Here is a 12,916-nt window from a genome sequence, read left to right as displayed (position 1 = left end):
ATTCAGCTCCTGTTGATAATGTGTGAGGGAGATATGCATCATCAGTTTTGTGCTTTACAATTCAGGCTTTTGGAAGTACAATATCCAGAGTACACAATGACAACCAGCTAGAACATTTGCAACAATTGAGAGGCACAAACAACAGTGGTACTTTCAGCAATGCTACAGCTTGAGATTTTTGAATGTTTACAAAGCACTTTGACCTTGCACATCAGAGCTAGACTCAGTCAGGTGGTGACAGAGTCTCTGGGGTAACAAACTAATCATAATTTGTTTCCCCAGAATATAGATGATAGCAATTTTTAAAGTGTCAAAGCATTCATGAAATCCACTGTGCTATTTGTTGGAAAATCCTCTGTTTCTTCGTGGATAGGACAGCAAAATGTCAAAAAACTCAAAAAGACCTAAATTGTTAGAGCTAGACATGTTTCTGAAGCATCTAAAGGAACAAAAATAGAGAAAGCTGTAAAACCTTAAGATGATCAAGCAACATCCATGGTGAGAGAAAATAGAGTAACACTTCTAAATGACGCTTCTTCAGAACTAAGAGGGGAAAACGTGTTGGATTATACACTGTAGAAGAGCGATCAGTGGGAGCTGGGAGAGATTGCCACAAAGATATATAGCAAAAAAGAACAAAGAGACGGATGGCCTGGTGGAGAGACGGAGGAAGGGTTTTTACTTAGGAACAAAGAAAATGTTTGGGACTTTAAAAAAGGTGAAATGGAGAAGAAAGGTCACATTTTAAGTTGCTCTCATGCTCAAATGTCCGTCCTCGGCCTGTTGCAATGCTCCAGTGCAACCCAATGCAAATTGGAGGAGCAGAATCTCATCCTACAATGAGGCATGTTACAGCCTTCTGGACTCAACATTGAATAAAATTAGGGTTCCCCCAGGGTTTATGGGTGGAATTTTCCCATCCCACCCGCCACAGGAATTGTAGCAGGCGGGACATGAGCTATGCAATGTCTGTTTCTTCTATATTGGGGCTACTGACATTAGGTGTGATTTTTTTGGTTTTGAGGCAAGCACAACCAGGAAATCCACTCTACATTTCATGTCAGAACGGAGGACAAAAGGCTTTAAAAATGGTGGGTGGAACACCATTGAGATTCTCAACCTCATTTCCAGGAATTTTTTGCAGTAATAAATAAGGGCAAAGTAGTGACACAACACTCCCAGCCTTGCCAGCTTCGTTGTAGGCATGAGCATCTCACATCCTCCAGAACATTGATGGACGTTGGGCCAGCTTTTGTAAAAGATGTGATTCACCATTCAGGAGAGGAAATGTAAACTCTAGGAGAACCCTTGTCAAATTCAATGTTGAATCCAGAAGGCTGTAATGTACCTTGTCGTAAGAGTGGCACAGTGTTTAGCATTGCTGCCTCAGTGTCAGGGACCCTGGTCCCTGTCTGTGTGCAGTTTGCACATTCTCTCAGTGTCTGCATGGGTTCCCTCTGAGTGCTCCAGTTTCCTCCCACAGTCCAAAGATGTGCGAGTTAGGTTGATTGACCAAGACCATGCTAAATTGTCCCTAGTGTAAGGGTGGTTAGCAGGGTAAATATATGGAGTTACTGGAATAGGGCCAGGGTGGGATTGTGGTCAGTGCAGATTTGATGGGTTGAATGGTCTCCTTCTACACGACAGGAACTATATGATGAGATGCTGCTGCTCCAGTTTGAGTTGGGTTGCAATAAGCCAGGGACAGGCATGCGAGCATGAGAACAACTTAGAGTTGAAATGACAAGCTACAGGAAGCTTGTGGTCATGTTTGTAAGCTCAGCGGACTGCTCCACAAAGCCATCACCCAGTCTACATTTAATCACCCCAATTTAGAAAAAAACCATATTGGAGCAATGAATTCAGTACCTCAAATTGAAGGAGATGCAAGTGAGATGTTGCTTTACCTGAAAGGAATGCTCGAGGTCTTGAATGGTGAGTAGGAAGGTGGTCAAGGGGCAGGTTCTGCAATTGCAAGGGAAGGTGCTGTAGCAATGGGATAAGGGAAGTCAAGTTTATTCAAAACAAAACATTGAAACAAAAGAGGTTGGGAATAAAAGGAAGATAGTTGGAAGCCAACATAAGTCAAGACAATCCTATCGCGCCAGTCAGCATGATGTGCTCCCTAAATTTCTATTATTCAATGAAGATAAGTTGTACAAATTGTACTCTGGCCATAATATTCTTTCTACATGTTCTCATTGTGAAATAAAGTACCACAGCAATTCATATCTGAGTTCAACTCAGGTATTTCCTTGATTTCCTAGATTCTAGAACAGACCAGCAGCTTAGAAGTGAGCATATACAAAATCTCTGTTCAAGAAAGATGCAAGAGAACAGGGAATAATACATAAGTTAGCCAGCAGTTAACTTAAGCAAAACTTAATGATGCACTTAGAAAATCATAGTGTCGTCACAGAGTCAGCGCGGTTTTATAAATGGGAAGTCACATTTGACAAATTTGAATTTTTTAAGGATGCAACTATTCAAGTCGATAAAGAGAGACCAGTAATTACAGTATACTTGATTTCACAATTTTGATGAGATGCCACACACAAGATTAAGAGCACAATGTATGGCTGGAAGATTGAACAGTTAGTAGAAAGCAAGGATAAATAGGGCATTTTCAAGTCACCAGATTATAATTAAAGAAGTCCAGCAAGGCCTCAGATACTTACAATCTATATTAATAACATAGGCAAAGTCAAGTTTTCTGAAAATACAAAAGATAGTTGGGGAGGTAAGCTGCAAGGTGAACACAAAGGTCCAGATTTCTTACAGCGCCAGGGACCCAAATTCAATTCCCGGCTTGGGTCACTATTTGTGTGGAGTTGCACATTCTCCCTGTGTCTGCATGGTTTCCTCCAAGTTTCTGAAAGATTTGCTGGTTAGTGTATTAGCCATGATAAATTCTCCCTCAGTGTATCCAAACAGGCGCCGGAATGTGGGGACTAGGGGATTTTCACAATAACTTCACTGCAGTGTTAATGTATGCCTTCTTGTGACACTAATAATAAACCTTTAGATTTACACACCTCTGCTCATGTCAGAATGGAACCCGAAGGGCTTTAAAAATGGTAGGTGGGATGCCATTCTGTGATCCTCAACCTCATCTCTGGCAATGTCTTCTGGTAATGGATAAGGGCAAGGTAGTGAGCCGAAACACAGCACTCCATTATAGGTGTGGGCAATTCAGACCCCCCCAGAACTTTGATGGAAGTTGGGCCAGCCTTTGTAGGAGATATGATTCATGGCTCAGGAGAGGACATTTAAACACTGGGGGGGCCCTAGTCTGGCAACCGTGTCAACAAAAGCAGGCTGAACAGATAGCCAAACATCAGTTATGTCAAATGACCTCATTGTGATTGCCTAAGTTCCAAAAATGATTTGCACTTTACAAACAGCCCTGTGGGGGTTGTTTACACAGTTGCAAAGGGGATTGTTAGCTTTGTATAATTCAGTTATATTACCGATTTTCTTTAGAGTGTTTTTTCAATGCCAGTGTATTTATTTGGACAGGATTAAACATTTCTTCAATGGGGCTTTTATGGGCTGTGATTGATTGGCAGCTTTACGAGAAGGTAAGAAGAGGACTTTTCCTCCAAAGGGAATATTTAATGGCAGATTGCTTTCAGCATTTCAAGACTTGCCAGCACATTTATGTTTTAGAAGTTTTGTACCTGGTGGACACTAGGCGAGGGAACATGGAGGATGCAAAGGTGTCAAGAAACGTATGTAGGAGCATGTAGATTGTATGTGTGGGAGGGGGAGGGGGTGTGAAGGCTAGAGGGCTTAGCAATCATAAATACAACTGGGCTGATGTCCCAATAAATGGAGGGTGGCCCTCTTACTGTTGGCCTCACCATTTGCCTATCTTTGTTGTCACCTTGCATCTGCTTCCAGAGGTGTGCAACTGTCTCCAGCCCATGTCCCCCCTCCTCCCCCACCAACATGAAAATAGATTGGGTAGGCCGCCAAAACTGAGATGAGATCACAGAGCCAGGAAAATTCCCAACTACTGATACCCAGTTCTAAGAGGATGCAAAAATATAATAACTAGTTGAGTAGCAACAAGTTGACAGACAATGTTATTGAACAAGAAGTTGTTCCTTTGGGTAGCAAGAACGAAAAAGCAAATTTTTCTTTTGGAAAAAGGCAAAAAGCTTCTAAATGTTGATGTTCATACAAGAGTGTAATGGAGCATAAAGTTAGTGTACAGATTCAACTTGCAAATGAGCGGCACAATGACACAGTGCTTAGCACTGCTACCTCAGAGCGCCAGAGACTCGGGTTCGCTTCACAGCTTGGGTCACTGTCCGTGTGAAATTTGCACATTCTCCCTCTGTCTGTGTGGATTTCGTCTGGGTGCTCCGGTTTCCTCCCACAGTCCAAAGATGTCTGGGTTAGGTGGATTGGCCATGCTAAATTGTCTCTTAGTGCCAGGAAGGCTAGCTAGGCTAAATGCATGGGGTTATGGGCATAGGACCTGGGTGGGATTGTGGTAGGCGCAGTGATGATGGGCCGAATGGCCCCCTTCTGCACTGTAGGATTCTGTGATGATCTAAATAGGATATGAAATGGCAAGGGTACTTGAGTACAAGAGTATGTAAATCTTGTTACAATTGTTTAGGGCTTTGGTAAAACCATATCTGGCATACTGTATGTAGCTTTGATCTCCATATCTAATGAATGATATACTTGCCTCATACATCAAAAGTTCATTAGATAAATATTTTGGATGAGTAAGTTATCCTATAAGAGTAAGTTGGACCTATATTCCCTGGAGTGTAGCTGATCTCATTTAATATACAAGATTCTGAAGGGACTTAGCATGGTAGACACAAAGATATTGTTTTCCCTCGCTGGGGAATGTAGAAGACAGAGACACGGTTTAAGGGTAAGGAGTTGATCATTTAGGACAGAGATGAGTGGGATTCTCTATTCCAGAAGGTTGGGTGCTTCATTGTTAAGTATGTTTAAGGCTGAGATAGACAGACTTATGGTCTCTCAGGGAACCAAGGAATATGGGGTGGGGAACGGGGGAAGAGAAACAGATAGGAAAATATAGTTGAAGAAGATCAGCCATAATCTTATTGTAAAGTGGAGCAGTTTTGAAGGGCACTATGATCTACTCCTGCCCCTGTTTATATTCTCATGTTGGCTCATCTTCAGAGAGATCGTAGTAGTCATAGAAAAATCTCAAACATCAAGTTCAAGGCTCTTGGGAAATTTACTGTTACACGCTGAACAACATGATTGTACGTTAGTTCTTATAAAAACACTGTTATTGGAGCAACTAACTCTACTATACCAAATAAATTATAAACACAAAGACTCAAGTAATTACCAAAATATCTTTAAAAATAAATTCAATAACTTTGCCTAATCCCCCGGGGAACCAGGGCCTTTCATTTTGTTCTTTTCTGGAAGCTTGTTGTCTCCTAACTGCTCTTCTCTCAATATGTTTTAGGCTTCCACAGAAACAGGGCTCAATATTCATTGGCATCATTGCCAGGCTATCATTCAATAGCTTCAGTCTTTCTTAAACAAAACTGTCCTTTGCCCAGCCCAAAGTGGTTCAATACAAAACTAATCTTTGTTTCCCACCATGTAGATTGAAGCTCTGAAATAGCAATGCCAACACATTATTCCATTCAGAACAAATGCAAAATTGTATACAGAAAGCTTTAAATATACAAATAATTGTATTTAATACAACACTGTATATCCCAGCCTCCAATGGACATCAAATTAAAGACATGTCACCAAAGATTTTCTGGCCTTTCAAAGATATTGTTGGGATTCTGGAGGGGAAAAGTAGTTCACAGAAGTATTTAGATCATTTTTGAATCAGCAGATTATGTCTCAGAGCAGCAGAGTCAAAATAACGAAAGGAAAGATCTTGAGTTTTTTAGAAATTGGTTCTTATAAAGAGAACATCCCTACAAGATTATTGAAAGTGGCAAGTTGGATCTAACTTGTCAAAAATAAAAGTTCTAGCTTACTTACCAACATTTTCTGGATCAGGATTAGGTAGTGAGGGAAGAGACTTTATTTTACAATCCTGCCTCACATTTTTTCCCTAAATCTTAGTAAATATATCATAACGGACTAAAGAAATATATGATGGATAAAGCAAAGTAGCAGACTCTAATTTCCATAGTAGTTCTGCTAATTGTTTTTCAATTTAAAAAAAATTTGAATATTGTTCTTTTTCAGAGATCCCCCTTACTGTTTTTCAATTTTAAAAGGCTTTTAGATGCTGTTCTTTACCTGATCAAAGAGAATATGCGCACCATATATCCCACTTATATATACATATATATGAGCAACACGGTGGCACAGTGGTTAGCACTGCTGCCTCACAGCACCAGGACTCGGGTTCAATTCCCAGCTTGTCTTTGTGGATTTTGCACATTCTCCCCGTGTCTCCATGGGTTTCCTCCAGATGTTCAAATTTCCTCCCACATTCTGAAAGACATGCTAGTTAGGTGTATTGACCAGAACAGGTGCTGGACAGTGGCAACTAGGGGAATTTCACGAGAACTTCATTGCATCGTTAATGTAAGGCTTACTTGCAACTAATAAACTTTCTTATACATCTGCTGTAAGAGGATTACAGTCTACCATCATATTGTATCCAAACCTGACCTATACAGATTTCAAGCTTCTTCAACATTTACATTTTCCCAGTCTGAAGTAGTTTCATAAAAGTTCTAGAGGAAGTATCTTTTAGTGACATTCACTTTTGTATACATCTTGATGACCAAGCACATGTATTAGAGAGTAGATTGAATTATAAATCAAACTACTGGTCCTTACCAATCTGGAGTAACATTTGTACAAGAATGTGCAGTTTAAAAAGGTACTATATAATCACTGATTTTTTTTGATTATAAGCAACAGTTAATTAATTACAAGCATCCAGTAATTATGGTTTGCACTGTTTTCAATAATTGTAACATGCTGGGCACAGTAGGGAAAAAACTTAATCACATGATGCGCTTAATTTAGCAACTACGTTAATTCTGGGTGACTTGATTTTTTTGTAATTATATTTAACGTGGTCTCAGAACTGTATTACAAGGCAGCAGCACAAATGAGGGGTTGAGATAATATCATTACTAAACAATGTGAGCTTTGCCCTTGTTATTTATGTCATTTCACCCAGACTGATGTTTGTAGCCACCTTGCAAAACACACACACCACACACACATGCTATATATAGAAATTTTGAAATTTCTTACAATTTTTGTAAGACCATCAATTTGCATCTCTGCAGCTTTGCCTACCTCCCTTACCCAGGTTTCCCTAACCCAGCCCATCTGCCATTGAAACAGTTGTCCATGCTTTAGTCAATACCATATTCAGCTATTTACATAGTGCTATTCCAATACTCTCATAGCCACCTAATTCATTCATCACTCTGCTGCAACAAATCCCATCACTCCTGTTCTTTTCAATTTACATTACTTTCTGTTTTCCCATTTAAAATTTCCCTTCCTGGCCTTCCTCTTTTCAATCTTTGTATGGAACTAAATACCTTAGCTCCTCCCTTATTGCAACTGATTGAGGTTCTCCTCCTCCAAGCTCTCTCTATGAAAACATATATTTTTTGTACAGGCAGTCCTTGGGCTTATGACAATTGGATCCGGAAAATCATGTCTTAAGTCAATATGTTGTAAGTTGGAATTGATTTTCCCCATTGGAACAATATTATAATAAAGGTACTGATTCCTGAACCCTAATTTCACTGATATGCAATATTACCTTTTCCATTAACTTGTGATTATGACGTTGTGAACAGAGGTACAGAATCACCCCTTATTTAATGTTTTGCAGTTTTGAAGAGAAAACCAGATAACAATGAGCGTTAAGTAAACTGAAACATTTTGTACAACAGGCATCTGACTTTCTGCTGAGTCAATTTTAAACTGGGGCTTCTGTCACGTTAAAGTTTATAAGATTTTCTATATCTGAGAAGCAAATGGTCCTTCCTGAGGTTGTTGAAGGCGAAATGTAAAGGAACATAACAGTCGGTAAAGACCAAGCGTTCACCGTTATGGTGCAAGATCTAAAACCAGTGTAGTAAAGCCATAACCAGGTCTAAATTTATAAATACCATAAGTCCCATTCATTATACTCAAACATCATGAAGTCAAGGATTACCTGTACACTTATTCCTTTATGAAGTGCCTTGGAAAGTTTTTCATTGTTAAAAGCACTATATAACAAGGCAGTAAATGAGCAGAAACATTGGCTCAATATTTGACGGATCACACAGCAGTCTCCCGTTAAGATTTTCCTCTTCACCCTGCAGCTTTTGTGCTGCAAATGTTGAAGTGTGAGCAGAGAATGGCTGGTGAATCAGACTAAACAGTTTATCTAAAACAAAGGCAAAATATTGCAGACACTGGAAGTAAAATGAGAATGCTTGAAAAACCCAGCATGTCTGGCAGCATCTGTGAAGAAAGAAACACAGGGTGGGATTTTATAGCTCTTCCCATCAGTGGGATCTTCCGGTCCTACTGAAGATTCACCCCCACAGCAGGACAGGTGAGTAAAGCAAAATGCCATCGAGATCAGCAGGACAGGAAGGTCCTGCCATCAGTAAATGGCAAGCTATCTCTGCTGCCAGAAAATATGCTGCAGGAAAACCAGAAAACCCCACTCAGACTTAACGTTCAGTCCATATGACTCTACAGACTCTGTTTCTCATTCCACAGGTGCTCCCAGACCTGCTGAGTCTTTCCAGCCTTTTCTGGTTTTAAACAGTTTATCTCCAGATCAATATTATATAAAGCTGAAGAAAAAAAGAGGGAGGACAGAGTAAATCAGAGTAAAATTAAATACAGAAAGGAAAATTATAAGTAGGAAAGAAAGACTGGATTACGAGAGAGAGAGACACACACAAAAAGTTTTGCTTTTCCAAAATATTTGCTTTCTTTCTGCACCAGAGTGGTTGCAAGAACACAAATCCCATTTAAAAGGAACTTTATTAATTTAATACATTTTGTCAATGTACCTCAACAATTGCTTGAATCTCACAGGGATGTTGATTATGAGCCCTCATTTTTGCTAAACTAACAGCAGAATGAGGCAAATTGTCCAACAGCTTGTGGCAGTTCTCAGCTCACTTGGGATGGCAGAGTAGTAGCACCACTACCTCACAGCGCACTGGGACGTGGGTTCAATTCTGACCTTGGGTGACTGTATGCATGGGTTTCCTCCCTCAGTCCAAAGATACGCAAGTTAGGTTGATTGGCCATGGTAAATTGCCCACTAGTGTCAAGGGGGGATTAACAGGGTAAATACGCGGGGTTATGGGGATAGGGTTTGGGTGGGATTGTTGAGTGCAGGCTCGATGGGCCAAATGGCCTCCTTCTGCACTATAGGAATTCTGATTTCCTCACCATAGATTGTTGTATTAAAAGACATCTTGAATGGCAGAATATCTTTATCAATGAGCAGTATGCCTTTTGTAAAGCCAGATCAACAGTATCATACTCATCCTTACTATCCACAATCTGACCTTTCATTTTGTCACATAATGATAAATCTAGCCATTTTTGATTTTCCCAAAGCATTCAATGCAAAGTTATTGAAGAAACTAGATCATTATGGAATCCAGGGAAATATTAAACAACGGATAAGAACATTTCTTACTAGATGACAAACTGTCACAATGAATGGGGAAGCCTCAAACTGAAAACCTGTCTTAAGTGTTGCACCCCAAAAGGTACAGTCCTACATGTACCACCTCTTTATAAAATAGCATCCGGGGTGGAATATCAAGCCAGACTGGACTCCGCAAATGATGGCCTACTCTACAGAGCCATTACTGAAGCACAGATGAGGTTAGCTTTCATGAGGATCTAAATAATCTCATCAATTAGGCCAATATTAATGGAGGAATGCAACACAATTATGAATCAGCAATGCTGATCTGCATCACTACCCAACTGTACAATGCATGACCTTCCCTGTGAAGATATTAAAGAACACCATTACTCAAGAATCCAGATCCAAAATAAATGGAACTTACAAGTCAACAAGCAGCCTCCAGTGCATCCAGAAAGCCTGGGTCTGTGAAACTGAATTTCCATCACTCTTCAACCATGGTAAAGGAAATACCGTAGTACTACTTAGTCTAAACCTCCATTACAACATAGTTGCTTGGGACATTATCTTCCCTGGGAAAGTTCAATGCTGGGCTGCTTGTTCTCATAAGATACTAGTGTCTCCCAGCTGGTCACATCGCTCAGTGCTGGAAGTCTCAGGAACCAAAGGCCCAGAGGTTGACATGCCTCTACAAAACCTTGGATGAACAATTAAATATTTCTGAGCAGACCAGCATCAAAGGTTTCATAACTAAAAGTTACACCTATATACACCCCAGAAGTGGACTTACAATTTAACACAGGCATTAATGTCCTGGAGATGAGGCGAGGTCCAGCACAAAGGGAGACAGCAGGGCCTCCAGTATGTCTACCTCCGCCCTAATGGACTTCCTTTGCAGTCCCTCCCCTCTCCCCAAGGACAATTAAGGACTGGAACAATCCGCCAAAACCTTAACCTCCATAGCCAACCCCCACCTCCCACCCCCGAAAGATGCATTCAAGAAAAATCTGTTGAACTTTAAGAACATAAGAAATAGGAGCAGGAATAGGCCATTAAAATTCAATCAAGTGCACTCATTGTTACATCTCCTGTGAAAATTCCTTTCTGGAAGACGACAGAGAGAAATCTTATTAAGTACCAATTATAAACTAGTGGCATCATCATCAGCAACTCAATGTTGTTTTGTCAGCAAATTCTCACCCCAAAACAAAGATCTAATGCAGGTTGACAAAAATCAGACAGTATGCATTCTCAAAGAATGCCAATTTAAAAGCTGAAGATAGAAATAGACAACTGCAGTTTGCATCATAATTCTTTTTTAGTTTTATACACATTGTTAAATGCACTGTACGCACTATTTCATTTCTACTGCTCCTGTAGTTAGTTTCCATTTGTGTGATTATACAGTCAAACAGAGGCCAGAGCTGTCAGTCACTGGATTGTTAAAATGAAATACACTTCTTACTTAATCAGTCAGAAAGCCAATTAATATAAACTATGATACCAGTATGACCCTCAATTTCTGACCCTGAAACAAAATTCCAGGAAATGTGAACCTGCACCGGCTGGCAAACTACCGGACGTGAAAAAATACTACAGCAACTATGTGAACCTACAGTCAGGAAAACTGACATGAAGAAACGCTACAATCACCATAAAACGTTTTCCACAAGACCTATTAAATGTCATAAATAAACAAACTACGTTACTTTTAAATACTACTTTTCATGTATGATTTTAAGATCCAACTTGACATTGTTTAAACCACAAGCCTTCATTCCTTGTTTTAAAAAAGGCCGTGTTAAGGGCTGCTTCATGCAGGTTAATATGAAAAGCGTCGCCTATACAAAAAAAACACGAACAGCAACGCAAGAACACTTCAGCTCAGCAAAAACACCAAGGAGAGAACCACTGGAAGAAATCCACACCATTGCAGCAGCAGCTACATGTTATAAAAGCAAGTATCCACTATGCAGGGGCTTGGTCACAAACAAGCTGAACAAAGCCAACAGCAGCCAGACCAGGATAGACTTCCGCATAAGAGCAAATTTAAAAACTCACAGGGAAGGACATGCAGCACTGTCTGTATTTACCCCTCGGCAGATACTGGAAAGACGCACGCATCCACTGACCGGCAAAAACAACAGCTTCTAACTCCCTGACGTCAGCTGCAGCTATCTTTGGCTTCTGACAACAAGGAGGAGACTTTAATGTGCCTATCTTTCAAAGCTTAAATATTAACATATGATCTGTATTTTCACTGCTATATCTATCATGTACACTGCCAATGGGGCCACATTGTTAGAAGATAAATATGTTGGTAATGAACACAATGAAAAGCATTTTAAATCTCAAATCGTGTGCCGTGTGTCTATCGGTGTGGCCATTGAAAAGATGATCAACCAGGAAATGTGCCAGCTCTGGACGCTCACTTTGTAGCTATTAGATTTATGTATTCACTGCTGTAGTGTAAAATCCGGGGCAGAACTCTCGCAATAGTAAAACAAAACGGAACAATAAAGAGGGGGAGATTTTGAGCGCCTTCTGTTTAAATGATTGACAGACCTGCCATCCAATTAACAAGTACCAATGTTGGGGAAAGTAGCCAATCACACAAGATACGCTTCAGAATTTACTGGGAAATTGAAAGGATTTTGCTTTAATCTTAATTCCAAGGATAAGTTATTGGAGGTTGTGTTCTTAGTTTATGACCAAAACAAAAGAGATGATTTTGCTTTGTTGTGCATAACTAGTAATTTGTGCCATAAATGCATTTTGAGCTATTATCAAAGTGACCTTTTGACTTATTACCTATTACAGTACTTCGCATTTATATATTTTGAGTAGATTTTGTTATACAAAGAACAAAAATCAGCCCGGGAAATAGGCCCTTCGGCCCAACGAGCCCGTGCCACCATCTCAACACCACCAGTCCACCTCTCTACCCACGACCCCTGTCTAATGTTTTATGGCCATCCATAAGAACATAAGAAATAGGAGCAGGAGTAGGCCATCTAGCCTGCCCCGCCATTCAATAAGATCATGGCTGATCTGTCGTGGCTCAGTTCCACATTCCCGCCCTCTCCCCATAACCCTTAATCCCCTCGCTTATCAAAAACCCATCAACCCGCGTCTTAAAAATATTTAGCGAGGCAGCCTCCACCACTTCAACGGGCAGAGAATTCCAGAGATTCACCACCCTTTGAGTGAAGAAGTTCCTCCTCAACTCTGTTCTAAACCGCCCCCCCCCCCCCCCCCCCTTTATCTTGAGGCTGTGCTCCCTAGTCCTACTGT

General features: G+C 40.4%; 1 protein-coding gene across 6 annotated transcripts in view; it reads right to left on the bottom strand.

The window, feature by feature from the left end:
- The window catches only part of LOC145348896 (phospholipid scramblase 1-like), a 125,728-nt gene extending 113,948 nt beyond the window's left edge, over nucleotides 1-11,780 (bottom strand). Inside the window, exon 1 of one of the 6 annotated variants that reach the window (XM_080196946.1) lies at nucleotides 11,684-11,780. Coding sequence is in view for 2 of the 6 variants with exons in the window: in XM_080196945.1 (XP_080053071.1) it covers nucleotides 11,684-11,746 (63 nt within the window). In the remaining 4 variants the exon portion in view is untranslated. Of the gene's footprint in view, nucleotides 1-11,550; nucleotides 11,569-11,683 lie in introns of those variants that run through there. The other 5 variants (XM_080196945.1, XM_080196944.1, XM_080196947.1 and 2 more) reach the window with 5 other exon arrangements.
- Between the last annotated feature and the right edge of the window lie 1,136 nt (nucleotides 11,781-12,916).

Source organism: Carcharhinus amblyrhynchos, chromosome 10 (assembly GCF_965287045.1).
Source record: "Carcharhinus amblyrhynchos chromosome 10, sCarAmb.v2.hapA, whole genome shotgun sequence".
NCBI lineage: Eukaryota > Metazoa > Chordata > Chondrichthyes > Carcharhiniformes > Carcharhinidae > Carcharhinus > Carcharhinus amblyrhynchos.
This window is presented reverse-complemented; position numbering and strand designations above follow the sequence as displayed.